This window comes from Strix aluco, chromosome 1 (assembly GCF_031877795.1).
Source record: "Strix aluco isolate bStrAlu1 chromosome 1, bStrAlu1.hap1, whole genome shotgun sequence".
NCBI lineage: Eukaryota > Metazoa > Chordata > Aves > Strigiformes > Strigidae > Strix > Strix aluco.
This window is the reverse complement of record NC_133931.1, coordinates 92,132,543-92,151,097: the sequence shown is the minus strand read 5'-3', so window position 1 is coordinate 92,151,097 and position 18,555 is coordinate 92,132,543. Positions and strand designations below refer to the sequence as shown.

General features: G+C 40.5%; 1 protein-coding gene across 3 annotated transcripts; it reads right to left on the bottom strand.

The window, feature by feature from the left end:
- Positions 1-9,691: 9,691 nt before the first annotated feature.
- LOC141924489 (leukocyte elastase inhibitor-like) lies at positions 9,692-18,550 on the bottom strand. Of its 3 annotated transcripts, none has more exons than XM_074827049.1 (7): positions 18,499-18,550; positions 16,728-16,903; positions 14,620-14,757; positions 13,646-13,763; positions 12,912-13,054; positions 12,026-12,193; positions 9,692-11,286 (listed from the first exon to the last, which is right to left on the bottom strand). In XM_074827049.1, exons 2-7 carry the CDS (start codon positions 16,893-16,895, stop codon positions 10,885-10,887), a joined length of 1,137 nt encoding a protein of 378 aa, XP_074683150.1. In that variant the 5' UTR covers positions 16,896-16,903; positions 18,499-18,550; the 3' UTR covers positions 9,692-10,884. The 3 variants fall into 3 exon arrangements, with proteins under 3 accessions (XP_074683150.1, XP_074683140.1, XP_074683160.1); XM_074827039.1 differs by lacking the exon at positions 18,499-18,550 and adding an exon at positions 17,418-18,374; XM_074827059.1 differs by lacking the exon at positions 18,499-18,550 and adding an exon at positions 17,792-18,374.
- Positions 18,551-18,555: the final 5 nt, after the last annotated feature.

The following is an 18,555-nucleotide window of genomic DNA, read 5'->3' as shown; positions in this document are numbered from 1 at the left end:
ATTCCTTCACTTAAGTGATGATTATTTTTCTTCTCCTCAGTCCTCCTTAAGTATGCAGTGGTCCAGTGTGCTGAAAAGCCAGCAACTGCTAAAACCGCGTGTGACTGTGCTAACTAGCAGTTGGGTAGCAGAAGAGGGCCGTGTTTGGCTAGAATTACAGCAGATAATTAGAGAAGAACATTTTCATTACTGAAATGCTGAGCAGCCACTGGGGCAACTGTCTGCACTTCTCAAAGTGCTGTGGAGTAAACTGGCCACCCGCAATAAGGATGTGTGTCTTGGCTGAAAATTACCACCTACACAGTAGCGCAGTGCAGTTACAGCTGGATTTGCTCAAGATCTACTCAGGATTTGCTTGCTACATGTCCCATATACCTTTGTTAGTGGGTCTGTACTGGTTGCCTGGTGGACTTCAAGGATTCCGGTCCTGATCCTGCCTAGTTTATGAAATGTGATGAGGTCAAAACTTAAAAAGCTTTATCTATAGCTTCAGATCTTCTTTTGCTGTTCAACTAAATGCCACGTCCCTGTTAAAAGAAAGAGGTGGCTCTGCTGACTTCCCTGAGTGATGTCAGATGGTTACTAACTCTCCTCAGAAAGGACTACATACCACAGATTTATTTTTTTTGTAATACTATTTAATCATTTGGTTTTTTCTGATGTGTTACACTTGCTGAACAATGACTGGTGTTTCATTCCACATTTACAGTATCGCACTTAACAGTTTTTAAAAACTTCTATTCAGCTACCTGATTCAGTTTGTAAATAAATACTTCCTTCTTTGGCAAAGGGAAACTTTTGCGTTTGGAGCCATACCGAGCTCTTCTCACCTCTCTCTAGCTATACCTGTGATACGACCCAGCCACCTGCTGGTCAGCTGCCTGGTATACACAAATTGCAAGCAGGTTTTTCTTGACAGCGGCAGTATTTGGTGCTGAGTGGAGCTCAGATCAGAGGGGTTGCCACAACCGCGCATCTGGAGTTCATACAAAGCAACTTTTGCAGACCAGGAGGTCTGCGGTCTGAGGATGCAGTTCCAAGTCAGGAAGCCAAGTTTAATTTCCCTGCGGCAGGAAATTCAGCTGATTACTCTTCTGTTTCAGGATAGACTGCTGGACCTTGGCCTTGATCGAAGACTTTCAATATACAACCTGCAAAACTTTTTGATTACTGTCTTCTCTTGACAAAAGGGTATTTGTATTGGAGATTAATTTTGTTGTGAGGCTCCCAGCTTGGGTAGTCTTCATATTAAGTTCTTCTGCATGATAAAAGCATGGGACTTAAGCCAAGGGTTGTGGTGTAACTGAAATGTTTCGGAAACTAAACTGATTGCATGACTGCATACTGTTAAGAGGGTCTGAGTCGGATTCTTTAAACATTTCTATGTGTTCTTCCTCACATGAGTGCTTCTATTCTTCACAGCAGGATGGTTTAGAAAGTTAGGAGCTAGTTCTCTGAGTTTGCATCTGCCCTTTCAAGATATGTTGAAAAATGGGAACAGAGGTGGAAACACGGATTATATTAATCCAAAATAGTCTTGGCAAAATTACTTGTTCATTTTAATTCTTAAAACACAGAGAGTTGTAAATATTTCTTTAAATGGCCCACAATTTGCAAGCTGACCCCAGCCTGCAAAACAAATCAAATTAATGGATTGGTAAACTTAAAGATGTTTTTCTGTCTTACAGGTGTATGAGAGGTGGTTGGTGAGCTTCCCTTTGCTGCAACTGGCAGTTAGAGGTGTTGGGTTAATGCAGCCTGAGGTATCTTTCCATTCTTGTTTTGTTCTGTTAGCAAAAAGTATAGGACAACCTCACCAGATTTTAACTTTGCTAGTACCTGCAAATGCTCAAATCTAATTCAGTATAAAGTTTTACCCAAGGGAAATGCCAGACTGTAGTTTCTTGCCTGCAGTTGACAGAAATCTTTACTCAAAGTCTATTTTTTCTGTTTACAGCTCTTCTTTTAGTTATTTAAGACTTGATCAAACTTCCCTTGTTACAACAAATTGTGTCCCAGATGTTACAGCAAAACTTGCACAGAAGTTTTGTAGAACAATAATGGTGTGTTTTACCCCTTTTCTGAAGCAGCTTGGTGTATTCAAAGTGGACCTGATGAAAATCCTCTGTGGTGGGCTGCACTCAGCAAAGACTCGGTGGAGTTTAGCTGATAGAGTCTCTAGCAACCAAAAAGGTCTGTGGCTGTAGAGGGTACAGCCAGTCCAGCTGTGCAGAGGTTATTATTTTCTCTGCAGTATCTCCTCTGAGTTGCTTGCAGGCCACTGCAAAATTGCAAAGAGAGACAGCCTCTCCTGTGTTCTTAGTGCTCCCGTGATGGTCCTGCCTGTACTGCAAGGACAGCGCAGAGGAAGAAAATTGGCATCGCTGAGCTTGTGACTGAAATGAGGAAAATTAACATGCTGCTGTATGGAGAAAAGCCTGAAGGTAAGACAAAATACTTTAAAAGTAGTTACTGACTGTAGCTGTTTGTCCTCTTAAATGTGGCCTAAAAATTTCTGCATCAAAAAAAGCAAGAGCTGGAGGTGACAGGAATCTGCAACAATGCTGTATAGTCTGTGCCACAAATACCTTGGGTTTTCAGTGGAAGATGGTCTAGGGGTGATACTCATTCTCTGTAATCAAGATGAATTGTAGTTCAAGTAAATACAGATATTTTTTGCCCTTGTCTGAACAGGCTGTGAGATCTCCCTTTGTAAATACTTTGTCTGTGTTCCGTTCTCCCACCATCAGCCTCTAAGCACTTGTGCATTACCCATACAGTGATACACTGCAAGTTTTCTCTGACTTGGCAGTCCTCCTTCTGTTATTTGAAGGGAGACAAAGACCCATAGCCCTGTGCAGAGCTTGGGTCTTTTCCTCATTTAGTGACTCACACCTCCATCTACAATGTATAGATATACATTGTATCTATATGTTTACATATAGATGTGTATATATGTGTAATATGTGTATATATATGCATATATATGTATATATATGTGTGTGTATATATACAATGTGTATATAAGTATGTATCATGATACATAATACATACATATATATATGAGATACGTAAATATTATTTTTCAATGTGCTGTGATGTTAAGGAAGAAGGGTAAGAGATTTATTCTCCACACTCCCCTACTGATGACAAGGCTATGCCTGCTCATGGACCAAATCGCAAATTCTATAAAAACTGCAGGAGAACAATGTTTAGGTCAGATATATAATGAAGGTAATAAATTAAGTATTCTGTACTAATAGATAATGTATGACTTAAATGGGTGTGTGGGAATGGAGATGTAGGCATTGTCTTTCCTGTAATTTTGCAGACAAGTTATGCAACGATAGAAATTGCAGAAGATTGTTTTATTAAGTACGCATGAAGGATCATTCCTTATTCCTCATATTGCAGAGAAAATACTCTAACTGTAAACCATAAAATGTAAACTGTTAAGTCTCTCAGCTATCTAGCAGAGGCATTGTGTTTTATCTGGTAAAAAACAACTGATGACTGAAATTATAATATGACAAAATTCTTTAAAAAATAATTATTACGGTGTGTGTCCCATAATAAATATGAACTGACTTTTGAAAATAAAAGCAGATGAAAACCTTCAGGGTAGTACTAGAATCATAAAATATATGACACCAAAAATTGTACTTGAGGAATTTCTCACACTTTTTAAAACTTTTCCACAACCTTTCATGATACAGTGTATGATAGCCAGAAGATAATTAGTCATGGAGCTCTAAGATTAAATGTGAAGTGATTGCCCAGGGTCATACATGTACTAATGCAAGAAGTAAAGCTTTCTGTATCTGTGAGGGCTTAAATACTACCGTTTACATTCTGTGGCATGCGTATGAGAAGTCTTTGCCTAGAACAGAGGATATATTGGTTAGTTATAACCCATTAGTGGGCTATAATTACTTTTCCAAGACCAGCTTAACTCAAGATTTACTTACTAGCAAACACTGAAGACAGTAACAAAACCATGGATGTATTTTGCTTTGCTGGGCTAGTATTTGGAGGATATAAAGTGTTGCTATTTGGGTCAGATATTAGAGGACATTCCTGGTTCATGCTTATGCAGTATGCTAGGCAGGGGATTTAGTGATGAAGAATACCAGCAAAGTGTGAAAATAGGTTTAGAATTACTAGTGAGACATTTCAGACTCTTACTCTTGGTAATGTTAGATTTTATATATTGCAAGAAATTGAAACTACCAAGATAATTCAGCTGTAAAATATGCCATAGCTATTTTCTTCTGGGGTTGGATGCACATTGCCAGAGGTTTTGGTCAACATCTGCCTTCTCTTGTCTGAACAGTGAGTTATAAAACTGGCAGCAGGCATGGTATCTCTCCATGGCATCTGATGAGGCCCAGAAACTGATAATACCGATAGTTTTTGAAAGCTTTGAGCAAAGTGTCTTTCTAAAGACAGCCAAGTCTTTCAACAAGCTTCATTTATGTAAATTTGCATGCTTTTCTTTTTAACCCATAATTCACTTGGGTTTGTTGTTTGTTTGGAATTTTCTTGTTGCTTGAATTAATGCAGTAATTAATTCGATTAGTACTTTTATCCTGCTAGTCCTCTAAAAGGCATATGGAGAAATAAGGCAAGATGTGGTCATGATAGGGTCCCCCTGAAAAGTTAATGGACTTTGATTCTGTACAAGTCCAGGTTAGGGAAAGTTCTCATACCCTGTAGATTTGAGCCAGGGATCTTGTCTGGTGCTCACTTGGGAGCTTTTCAGTGCTGTGTGAAGGGTTGAGGTGAAACTAGGGATAGAGGACTCCTGATTGCATAAATGTAGCTGAATCTACACGGAGGAATAATGGAGTGAGGAGGCACCCCTGAAACACTGGTTCAGAATAATCCAAGTATCCAGGACTGCTGTGATCAGTACCGGCCATGGGGCTGAAACCACAGAATTGGCATGGGAGCTTTGGGATGGGTTTCCACAAAGCAGCTCTTTCAGGACTGGAGAAGAACGGTGGTCGTGAGTCCTCCCTCCCTGATCCCCATGCCTGCTGCTGAGACGAGCTCAGCCTGCAAGAAGGGAGATGAGCAGGGGTGAGACAGAGTCCTGGGTTTCCATAAACTGTATGTTTTGAATTTGTTGTGGAAGAGGGGAAGGAGGTTTGATCAAGCTGCTCTTTCATTGGTCACAATTGCTTTTTCCATGTATATGGTGAGTTTCCCATGGTTCTTTGTACTGTTTCCTATACTTCCCCACCAAAAGAAAATTAAAAAATAGTAAGTAGAACCTGATGACAATACTATGGAGACTTCATTAATAATTTCCCAGTGGCAAAAATAGTCTGGCTAGGAACCTAGGTCAGTTTTATTCATTGTGCGTATGAACGGGTTGACGTAGCGCTTAGGGATATGGTGTAGTTGAGAACTGACAATGTTAGTTTAATGATTGGACTGGATGATCTACAAGGTCTTTTCCAACCTTGATGATTCTGTGATTCTGTATCTCCCCAGTGGACCCTGGTCCCTGGTCTCTCCCATCACCAGAAGGTCCCAGAGGATGGCAGGGGCTCTGCAGGTTTTCTGCCACATTACAGGATGACAGCCGAAGTGCTAAAGGGAAGTGCTAAAGGGATTTCACTAAGTGCTCGCAGGGTGGCTAATACACAGGACAAATGAGCTTGCAAGTGTCCTAGGCCAGGGGATATTGCCAACAGTTAAGCCAATAGCTCACCTGTTATATGAGCTGGATGCAGACTAATATCTTTCCTTGTGACTGAGTTTACTGCGTACACTGGATAGGATGCCTTCTCCTTCCCCTACTTCTCCCTTTCCTTGGAAGCTATCAGTTTTCTACTCCAGTGCCCCATTTTCAGAGTAGGGTTAGTCAGGGTATCTCTTCCAGTGCTGGAGTAAATCTAAGCAGCATGTGCTCGCCTTCAGAGGGCAGCACAGCTTGGCAAAATGTTCAGAGGTGCTTTTTCATTCCTCAGTCCCCAGTGGGTTTTTCTGTCAGTCCTGCATGAAGAGAGGTTGCGCCCCTCAGGACAGCTCCATCAGACGTTGCAGTCTGATGTACAGGCTACTAAAATTTTGGCAACAAGTGCCGTTCAAAAGCCATCATGCCTTGTGGCCTCTTTCTGAGCAAAGTATTACTGACCTTTTCCCTTCTTTTTATTTATTTATGGTATTTAGCAAGATACTGGAAATTGAGTCGGTGCTCCCTGCTTCTCCCTCCCGCTGATGCACATCTGTTCTGTTCCCTCTAAAGGTCATCTCTACATCATTTCCACTGATTGAATAACTCTATGTACCATTAAAAAGTCCACCAGGACCAGACACCCTCACAAATGGACATTTCACTCCACACCATTTCCTGTCCCTCTGAAACAGACCGAAGGCAAAAATGTCCATTTCCTCTCAGGATAATGTGTAAAGTGTCTACTTAGGATTGCCAATGCTGCTTTCAACAAGCAGAAGCCAATCTAGTGAAATTGCTTCAAAAGCACAAGATGAAAGAATGAAATTAAAACATATTGAAGTATATTCCTTTGTTTTCTGGCTTTTGAGTACATGGGGCTTACCTTTTGAAGCTCCCTTAAGGGCAAGAATGGTCTCTTCTTAAGAATCACATGCTGACACACTGGTGTATTTATTTATCTTCAGAGTGTAGAGTTCTAAGGAAATACCAAATATTGCAATGTCACCAAAAAACTGGGGATGAGATTTATGATCCTGTCAGGTGACAGTTGCTTCCACTGTCAGGAGCACTATCAAAATCTGCCATACCACAATCTCTTTTGCTCTTATGTAAGTTGTCCCACTAAGAAGTAACGCAAACCATGCAAAAGGCCACACCGTAGCCCATGCTGGGGAATTCAGTACATGTGAAAAACAGCTTATACTGATATATGTTGTTTCTTCCAATAGTAAACATACCAATGTCAAAGATAGCAAGACCAGAAACATCAATTAAATAATGCCCCCAATGAATTCCATTGCAGTTTTTTAGAAAATTATCTGCTGAATATTGTTTCCATTATTTATCTAGCTTCACTCTTGCAGATAAAAAACTGGATGATATAGCTGGTAAAGAGTTGTACAGGCTTTTATACTAAATATTTATGTGAAATCATTATTTCTATTTTATTTTTCTTGTACTGTTTTTCACGTACAAAGAGTTTAAACCCTCAGTTAACCTCTGGGCTGCATTTTTTTCTCTTTTCTGTGAGTATTTGCTCTTGTATTGAGAGAAAAGTTCTTGGCCAAAATGACTGTCTATCATTTTCCATGAATTGACTTAAAAGTGATTATACAAGCTGGTTGTTTGAAGTTTTATTTAACCTGAAGATACATTTTCTGGCTGATGTCATGAATTCATCATCTGAATTGCCAGCAACCACTGCACATGTTCAGCGTGTTTCCAAACAGGTTGTGCTCTCCAGGATTTTGGCTGTGGTTTTTGTCTTTCATTGTTATTAAGTAGTCAGGGATTGCATAGGGCCCTTAATGAACATGGATAAGAATATGTATTTAGTTGGTACCATAAGCTGACATGACAGAGCTAGACATGTTCACTACAGTAAAAAAAAAAAAAAAAAAAAAAGAAAAGAAAAAACCCACAGCCAAAAGCCAGTTTCTGAATTCAGTTGCATCTTTTATCTCAATAGGTTCAAGTGAATTGCACTGGTCGTATTCCTGTCTAATGAAACCATATTAAAAAATCAAGCCAAGTATCTGTCTCTAAACATCTGGGAATGTGATCAGGTTTATGTAATTTACCAGGATTTTGGTCATATATAAATACATAAAAACATTTAACAGTGAAAGTACTACTAAACATGCTGTGACTTAACTCATCTATGTAAATTTATCTCTAGGATAAGGTGACTTAAAAACCAGAGATAACTGTCCTTATCCACACTATGGTATTTACTTTCTAGGAAGAGCAACTTAAACTGTATGAGTCAGGTAGATAGAAAGCAACCAAATGGTGGTGCTGGGTGGTGTTTTTTCTTTTTAAGTTACTGAAATCAAAGGGCTATTTTAAAGAGACTATGTAAGCAGTTGTACAAAGTCTGGCTTACTCATCACATCACAGTGAGCAAATACTGCTCTGAGTTTTGGATTGTTATAAAGCTTGGTCTGCTTAGGAGGGGCCAAAATGGAGAGTAAACTCCATCTGTTGTAATCCTCTCTTCCACTGGAAGGTTGTCTTCTCAAACCAGCAGCTCGTTGCAAATTGGTTTTGAATAGGGAAGCTCATGCTCAAGAACTTAATGGTCTCCTCCTAGGAAATTTAACTGGGGTCAGTCTGACTTTTTAATGTTGCAGTCCCCTGGGTTAATACAAACAACTGATTTTATGTTTGGAAAGTATTTTTTGTATCTTGTAGGTGTGGATTTATGACTGCTACTTAGCTAAGACTAAGGCTAGGCTCCTGATTTTATATTGAGACTTCTGATGTAGCATTCTCTCATCTTGTATGTTATATCTTTAACTCATTAAAATTACATTTTCTTTCTTTTTCCTCAGTTAAAGCATCTCATACTGAAAATTATCATGCTTTGAACTCAGAAAGACCTGTGTTCACTCAGTAGTTATAAAAATGAAGTCCTTCACATGACCTAGTTGAAGCAGCATTTTATTTTTTAGAAATGTGAATACCGGTGGCATCCCAGTTTTCCCTGTTGGAGTCAACCCTTGTCAGTCACTTGTTCTGACAGGAGCACAGGAAAAAAAGGAGTATTAAGGAACAACACTCACTATCATCTTATTGTCGGATATGCATTATTGGAGGGGAATATTTGCCAGTAAGCTTGCTGCTTTTTTTTAAATGGTTGAATGTGAAGCTGACTTTATTGAGACTCCTACTGCTGAGTTTTTATTTTGCGCATCCTGTCTGTAGAAAGTCAAATTTGTCTCATTATAATAGTTTGGTTACTGAATACTGAGACTAAAGTAATAAATACATGAGCGTCCTCATAAAGCTATGCTGATTTGTACTATTATGCAAGGCTTTATCTTTCTTATGATCTCCTGGTAATTACAGCCCTAAAAGCCTTCAGACATCATATATCTTGCATGCATTGACTGAGGTTAAGTATATAAAAGATAAGGATGTAATTACAATGGAGTTCTTGAGCCGTAGTCAAAACCCGTCCATGACAGCAGCAGCTTTATTTGCTAAAGGGCTGAAGGCCCAGAAACCCAGAACTAACGCAATGTTACACCGTTCCAAATTTTTATATGGGTTTCCTGCTCCTATTTTTCTCATTTGCAAAGCACGGGGTTTTCAGAGCATTCATCAAGGAAAGGGTTACGTTCACATCTGCACTCTGCAATACATGCTCTCCTTTACAAATTTACCAGAGCCTTTGCAACTGAAGTATTGCTAGCACAGGGAAACACGTTTACTAATATGCAGACCAAGTGCTTGTACTGTTACTCTCTCCCTGTTCTCTGTAGGTGCTTGCAGCTAGGCTCATTACACTTACAGGGGAAACTGGTGGTTCATGCAATCAGCTCTTCTACTGAGTAATTTGTTTTCCAGTATTTTCACCTACCTGAACAGGCCAAGGACTTCATACAGCTGATTACATCTGCTGCACCAGTGGTTTTCTTTGGAGCTAGTCTTCAGGTAGACAGGTATTTTTGTACTGTGATACGTGAAATTGTGTGCAGAAATTTTCATTTTGAACACAAGTTTAAGAAAAAACTTTTATTTGTTGCTTGAAGACAAAATTAATATACAGTTTGCAATTACAGAATTTGTTGTGCCCTACTGAGAACTAAGGTTGTACAGGTGAACATTACAGTACCCAAGATGCACATGATACAAGCAAATCACCTCCAGAAATAAACACAGAACACTAACAGTATGTAATTGCAGTGGCTTCCAGGCATAAGGCTGCTGTACAGTATAAAAGGTTTATATTTGAAGAGGTAGTGAAAGTCAGCTCAGTAAATGCTGAATCCTTGTACATAAAGAGACACATCAGATTTTTACTGCAGATTATACAGTCATCCTCGGGGAAACTGAAGTATTTCTGGGGGATAACATAGGTTCTGTCCAGAATCTAATGTCATATTGAAGGCTTCTGAATTTGCAGAAAGGCACCCATTAGCTTCAAGCACCTAAAACCTCTAAACCCTGACACATTTTCAGTAACTAAAATGGCACCAGATTATAAATTTAAAAAATCTTCTGTAGACATGTCACCTAAAGTTGTTACTCATTATTTCTTCTTCTCCTTGTTCAAAAGCTGTATTGCAAGTTTTCTGACTAAAGACTGGAAGGAGTTACTTTTGTTTAAATAGCTTAATCCTTTCTCTATTAATAGAGGTCTCTAAACAAATGTTATCTGACCTTCTATTTCACGACAGAACTGGGTAAACTCAGCTGTTCAGAAGCATGCCTTTTGGTGCCTAGAAGTATTTTATTAAGGTATCATTGAAAAGCAAGACTTTAAGGGAGGAATAGCTTTGCAAGAACATCCTAGAATACATGCATAAGGAATGACTGGTTTATTATGTTATTACAACAGGGGGCTGTCAACATAGAGAAGCCCATGTGAGGATGCATACAGGGTGATCCTGTGCTTTAAGACACAAGTTTCTTCCAAGAGTATTTCTATTTCTAGTCCAATTTCAAAAGATTTCTTCTGCCTACAGTTAAGATTTTCCTAGTTATTAAACATAATGTCAATCTTGAGAAAGAAAAATAAATTACTCCTCAGTTTCTCTGGGATTATTTTAATGGGAAAGGCAGAATCTGAGTCAAAGTTACTAGGAACTCAAGACAGAAGCACTGACTTTCTACACAAGAATCCAACTCATTCAGGAGCAAAGCTTTCACTGACTGCAGCAGGAAGTGGTCTGCAAATGCTAAATTCTCTTTTATGGAGAAGTATATCTGCCAAGGAAAAGTATGCTTTGCGTTGGGTTGTGGCGAATAAAGAAAAGGAAAGGATGGTCAGCATTGAAATCCTCTTCTATAGCCATGCAGAGCATAGCAATGCCAGCAGTGGCAGCTGCAGCTTCCGTGCCTTCCTCATTCACTTCTACAAAAGCCTTATGGACAATTTTAGAGAGAAAGAGGTCACGTGCCCCTGACATTCCCGATAAGTCAGCCTTGCCACTGTCAAATACATCCAACAAGCCCATAGCAGCTAAATCTGATTTAAGGTCATAGCTTTCTTCTAGCTTAAACTTTGGCAAACGCACACGAACATCAGCAGAATATAGATGCTCTGGACGTGTCCATTCCCGGAGCTTCTCTAAGGTAAGCTGCTTTTCCAACTAGAATTAAAAAGACAGCAATCATTACATATCACCAGTGTAGAAATATTTCATTTCTAGTAACATTTACAAGGCTTTATAGAGCTAAACAACTATAAAGCAACTATACAAAAATTACCATACCCATATCTTTGATAGCTTCATATAGAGCAAACAAATGCTATTAAGTGGAGTCAGTGCATTTCTTACTTCACAAAGTAATGCAGGCATTTGCTTCTTGCTGCACTGTACAGAAGGGAGAAGCATGCACTGATAGCAAGGAAACCCAGTCATTCCTACTGTTTAATGTAACTAAGCAGAATTACATAATTAAAAACAAGTAAGAAGAATAGTCATCAGAGAGCTCGAAGAAACTGATGTGTTCCTGTCCCTTTAATGGAAAACAGTCTCACTACTTTAAGACTAAGTAAATAAAGACTTTCAAAGGTAATGAAAGAAAACTTCTGTCATTAAAAAAATAAGCAAGACAAGTTAATTCTCAGTTAACTTTGTTTTTGCAGTCTCCCTCACTGTTCAGTTCAGCAAGCGAAAGGACACGTGCACACAAGCTACAACACCAGAATACAACTTCTCTTCCTGATGCAGCATGTCCATGTATTCTTTATTGCAGTGCTAGTAGAGCATTGTCTAAAAATACGCTTGATAGATACGGGGCTCTGAGGACATGGGTTCATTAAGGCTTTAATTTTGAATGGCTGAACTTATCCATTAAATAACTGCATTAGCTTAGATGAGTCACCTTCTGCAGTCCAGTGGAGTCATCTTCAATGTCATCAGGTAACAGGATGATCATACTAAGTTCTCTTCCATCATAAGGCAGCTCTAAAACACGGATCTTTACTTCAGGGATGTACCCAAAAGGAAATTTGTTTTTCTGATACATCATTTTCACTGTCCTTCTTTCATTCTGGAGGATAAAAGGTACCAAAAATAACAGTTCAGAAAATACTAATTTAAAGAACTGATAGGAAACAAGTAAGTTAAAAATTGCATTCTTGAAAACTCTTCCTCCATTATATCAGATGATTATGAGACTGCTTTCGTCAGACTCCTGACTGCCTGTTTAATAACAGTTTCTTCTGTAGACATAATGGGTTTGTATTATATTTGGTTCTCCTTTGGCTTCTATATCACAGTCCACACAGAAACTGAAACAATTTATTTGAGTTGCTGTACCTTTATATTGTTCTAGCCCCAAAAATGACAACGTTAAAAGTCAACAAAGATCAATTCTGTTTAGGATAAAGCAGATTATACAATATCTTGTAAAGCTCTTAACATAAGCAGAATATAGAATGAGAAAATGGGGCTTAACCAAAATATGAAATCTTTTTAATACTGTTTACCTAGCAAACAGGCACAGTTCACAGCAGCTGAAACTTCCAGCAGACAGAAACTCTGCTAGGCATAGGTGGCGGGGGGGTCCTAATCTATATGTGAGAATTGTCTCTGATGCTGAATACTAAAATACTAAAATTGATAGAAAGCCCTTCGGGTGAACTGAAAACATTCATGCAAGACTTTATATTTGTTTACTATTTTATCTGTAAGCAAAGCTTCACTTTAGCACTTATATTACTTGACCTTTTCATTAGATATATACTACCAAGACATATCTGTATCACCTTATTTAACCGAAACGGCACGTCGGTGGTGTTGGCTTCTTTAAATTTCTCTGCCCAGTTCCCTTTGAAATAAATAGCATTCACCAGTACAAGCCTGGTCATGTTATCAACTGATCCTTCAGGCAGCAGATTAGGGATTTTACCTTCAGAGGGGGCAGGAAAAAAAAGTCACAACAAAATCTTGTCATAAGTTGATGGCACATAAAACATACATGAAGAAACTGATGCCATAGAAATACTACACATATAAAACTCTGGTCCATTCCTATAATACAGTGTGTTTCAGTACTTTACCATACTTTCTAATAGTACACACTACTATAACTTTTGATATACAGTAACTTGATGAAAATGTTGTATTTTTAGTTTAAACTGTCATGTATGACTCATCATACAAGAACTAGAAAACACCCACATTTTGGATTACTGGATCTGGAAATATATATACAATCTGGACCGGGATGGTCTAAAACAAATTCTCTCAACTCATGAGTATAAATCTACATTTAGGCATCTCTCCTGCACTCATTGGCCTGAACACAAAAAATGGAGGTGTCTCTGAAGTTATGGAACTGTTTAAGTGTCTTGCTTAGGCATTTTCTGGTTCTGTCAATGCATCAATTGCATATTGCAGGGCAAAATTAAACTGTTCTAAAGGTGGCAGAAAATAAAGCCTATTCCTGCTTCCAAAGTATGAAACACTGCCAGTTACTTTATTAACCAAAGTAGTTTACCTTCAGTTTTCTCCTCTACCCACTGGTTAATTCCTCTCCTGGCTTCATCATAAGCCTGAAGAAAATCAACTGTAGCCAAATCAGCTCCATATAATTTCTGAGTATTAGTCAGGAAATCCTAGATTTTGGAACGATAAGCATAACTTTCATTGCATGCAGATAAAGAAAACATCTCTTTATGATGTTGATAAGGTGCATGTCAAACAGCTTATCACCCACTTTGAGGTGGGGCTCTAACAGTGCCTGAGGGGGTTTCTGGGGTTGGTTTGTGGTTTTTTTTTCCGCTCTCAGAGTAAGCTTCATTTTATATGTGCCACGTAAACAGGTGATGGGGTGCTTACTGCAGGTGTTGCAATATTTACATGTCATTCTCCTGAAACAGGCTCAAGCACAGCTAGGATAAAACAAAACTCTCCAAAAGAGCTGAAGAGGGATAAAAATAGCAACCTGGGTACCCACAAAGGTATAATTCACTGGTGAAGAGGTATGTTGTTTAGACATGTTGAGCATCCCCTCCCAAATAAATAGAGTGTTTTCAAAAATATTTAAGTAATGTGGTACTAGACCAATGAAAATCCTGAAAAGCTGATTGCAACAGACACAGAGCTAGTTGCATCCTAAAAAGTTGATTGCAACAGACACAGAGCTGGTTGCATCCTAAAAAGCTGGTTGCAACAGAGTGGGATGTTATGATAGCTACTGTAAACTAAGAACCTAGACAAACGATTTTTCTCTTGAGCGCAAGAGTAGCAGAACTGAACAAGTAATGAAAAGGATTTGCTGAGTACCATCCTTTAGGTGAGATGCACAGATGCCTACAGATACAGAAATGCATGTGCATGTACGCAACACTTTTGTCAACTGCCCAGTCACATTTAGAAACATGCCTAGAAATATTTCTGTGTCATAAATACTCAAATAGCTGCATTTTCCCACCAGATTCCAGCACACCATCATGATCTGCACCTGCATACCGGCAAAAAGCTGTAAGACTTCTCTCCAAAAAGCCGATTGGCGAGCCGTAAGAGATAGGGAGCATTGCTTCTGTTTATATCCATAGTCAGAGCCTGAAATCTTGAATGAGTATCTTCAACTTCGTCAAAATGAAGTGTCTGAAACGAAAGAAGTGAACTAGCTGCTGCTAATACTGCCTTAAAAGAACATACAGTATATCTATAGGGTGGGTCCGATCCAGCAGGTAGGCAGGTTGAAGAAAGAGAAGAGGCCAGAAGCTGCTTAGAGACCTCTGTAAACCTCAAAGAATGAATGAAACTGTCTGTTGGTGCTACGCTGCCTGTGTCAGCCACTTGTATTAAGCTCCTCCTTTATACATAGTCACCACTGAAGCTGTTGATCATAACCCCGAGTCCTGTCTACGTGAGGTCTGCACATCTCCCCTCCATGGACCTCTGGGCACGAGGACTCATTCCCAGGTGGGGAATTGAAAAAAGAGATGATGCCATAGAGACATTTTAGCTTTCTTGCTTCCCCCTTTGGCCCAAGGGAACCTGGGGTTTTGCTTTTCAGAACATAAAATCAAAACTAGCATGGGTGAGGTGAGAAAACGTAGAACAATTATCTTTTATGGTTTTATGAATATATAATTGCTTATATATATAAAAAACTGCATCATCTTAAAAATCAAATGCATTACTGCAGTTTCTCTTTACCAGTACCTCCTTACCTAGAGGCAAGCTGGCTGGCCAAAGCTTACAGATATGACACAGCAGAAGTTGCCAGACCTCATTGACAGGAAGGCTAAACCAAAGCAGGGATTCAAACATTCAAACTTAAACCATTTATTTCTCAGTAGGGAAGACTGCTGTGAAACACCCACTGGATTCAAAGGAAAGCCCTCATTTTTTCTCACTGGTGTTTTGTTCAGACCTTGCTGCCCACATTAACGGAAGTTGTGTTGTACATACAAATAGCTGAGCAAAAACATCACGGAGGCAACTTGCAACAAGATTATGATCACAGAAAGAGATTTCTATATGCTCACAAACAGCCCTTGACAGTTACCAATCACTGCATCCTTAATTAGCTATGTTTTGACAAATAAAGCATTATGGTATGGGAACATGCGTTACTGAAGGTGACTGTGTGGAAACACACTTTTTTATTCCCCCAAGTTCCTTTTGCATGATTCTTGCTGTCAGTAAGTTTATCCTAGGTGGGGCTGTCAGTTTGATTACATGAAATATATGTTCAAAGTCTGTTTGTACAAGTAGTGAGAAAATAATGTTATTGTCTGATTCAGTAAGCACAGCACCACTCAACAGTATAAAACAGTTCCTCCTAAAGTCCAGAATACAAAGGTGAAATTATTCATAGGCAAACACATGATGATGACTGCAATGAGGAGTCTCATACGCCCTTTTGCACTAGCAGGCGTTGGCCTAACAAAGGGGAAAAATAGTAACTGAGTCCCTTTCATGCAGGAGGCTTCAGGGGAAACTGGCACACTCCTACGTACACCATTTCTGCAATTTATAATGACGTTTCTTAAACTATCCTACCTAACCGAAGGCTACGGTAAGAATAAATATGTGAGCTCAGCTCCTCCGAGATATCCGAGTGCCTAGCTGTTACTAAGATACCGATACTTCGGTAGCATCATCATAGTTGTTACACTTTAAATATAAAACTACAAAGGACTATTGTGTTTCTTACAAAATACACAGTATTATTAGCAGTAAGCATACCACTGGTGAGCTTGTATTACAAAACAATATTTCTTTGTCGAAATGTCTCATGAAAACTAATAAGGCCTTGCTGCTGGAAACTCCAGTCAATTTAAATGGAGACTTATTAAGTAATGAAATCAGTTTCCTACTTCAAGAATTAACAAGTGAAATTAAATGAGAAATAAGGGCCACAGCAAATATGGAAGGAGGACTCTGGAGCAGAACAGGCAGAAGGTAACTGCAGAAAGGAGCCCAAGGAAGAGCCAGTGTGCATGACAGAAGTCTTCTGAGCACATAAAAATAATACACGCCTTTCATTTTCCCTCCTCTAAACCACAGCAATTTTTAATGTAAATAAAATACAAAGCAAAAGATAATTTTATTTTTTTACTAACCTTCAGCACCTGTGCCTCTGTATTACCTTTGGCCCCTAAAAGGACCATGGCCAGAGCAGCAGAGACACTGACAGGAGAGAAGAAAACATTCCCTGTTGGATTGGTCTCATTAAACCTTCTGAGCAGATCAAGTGCAAATCTGCTGTTGGCATTATGCAGGTTCTCCATGGTTATAGCTGAAAAATAAAACAGTCAGTAAGGACTCCAGGAAACACTCTTCAGAAACCTAAGATAACTTAATGTGACTCAGAGAGTAAAGACTGGATTGATGTGGTTGCATCTGGGTACAGAAACAGCAAGAATTTAATTCAGTGCATCATCTTCTTCAAAATAAATCAGTCACATTGACAAAGCATAACTTTTTTCCACATAAATTGCATATCCCAACTTTCCCTATCACATTAACTTTAAAGACATTATTTGAAAAAATTCCTTGCCTTCTAACTTGAAATTGAAAGTGCTGGCAGGATTGCAAGTTAAAGTCCTTCAGTCTCGCAGACCCAGCACACCCCAGCTATTGCTCAGTCATGCAGCTTTCCCCCCACTCTTCTACCCTGATCCCACACAGAGGACATTCACAGTAACTCCTTGGGGAGATTTAGACACCTTTCAGCAAGCTGCCCGTCTTCACGGCACAAACCGTGCCACAAGAAAGTGTCGATCCTGCGAAAGGCTTAGACGCACGCTTACCTTCAAGGAGTGTGAAGCACCGCTCCCTTCACCAGCCTGCGCTGCCGAGAACAAGCGAGCTACCTGCACGCTGTGCCCAGGGACAAACGCGCCCGGGTCCCAGCTGGGCTGAGCGGCCCTGAACGGACGGGCAGAACACCGGGGGTTTTGTTAACTGAAGGTGACGTCCCAGCTAGCGAGGGCAGCAGTGAAGCACAGAGCAGGCAGAGCTTCGGGGCTGACACTACACAGCCAGAGCCGTGACTCATTTTGGCGAGATGCTCCGTAGGAGGCCCTTGGAGTGCGGTGAAAGGTGTGAGGGCTGGGTCAGGGGCAAAAACCTCCCCAAAGGCTAGTGGCAGTACCGCTCGATCCTGCAAAACCTTCCTGCTCACCCAGCTCAGATTCCTGCTTCTCTTTGCTTGCTTGCGGCGGGCCTTTTGGGTTTAGCTGTTTCTAGCTTGGCTCCTCAAGTTTAATTTGAGACGCAGGCAGGGGTGCAGCTGCCCCCAGCGACCAGGGCCGCAGCCCAGTGTCACTGCTGCAAGCACCGGCCAGACCCAGCTACACGGAGCAGCCTGCGCCAGAACTCGGGCGTTTCCAGCACAGTTTTTCTACAGGAATTGCAAAATAATACCATCTGCTTCCACAGCCAGACAGATAAACACCCCACATCTTTGCAGTGTTCTTTTATCTAGCTCTATGGTAAAAAAAAAAACAAAACCAAAAAAAGCCCAACTAAACAAGCAAAAGCCAAACAACCAAAACATCCAAACAGAAACCCAAAAGCGAACTTTTACTTTCATTTGCTTACACCACCGCACTGGACAAGTGGCTCACCGAACGCAGCCGTTGTACAGCCCCCGCCCCAAGGCTGCCCCAGAAGCGCCCGCCGCCCCGCGCAAACCCCGCCGCCGCGGAGCGCTGGGGGGGAGCACGGGCAGAGGGGAGGAAAAACTGCTGCTCTTCGTCCCGTTATCTCCCCATTCCCACAAAAAATATGGCGGGGGGGGGGGGGGGGGGGGGGCAAGGGCGGAGGCTGCCCCGATCCCCTCCCGCCCCGCGGAGCCCCAGCGCAGCCAAGGGCCGCTCCTCTGCCTACCTGCCCGGGCCGGCGCGGAGCGGCGCGGAGGCTCCCGCTGCGCTCCCGCCGGGGCGG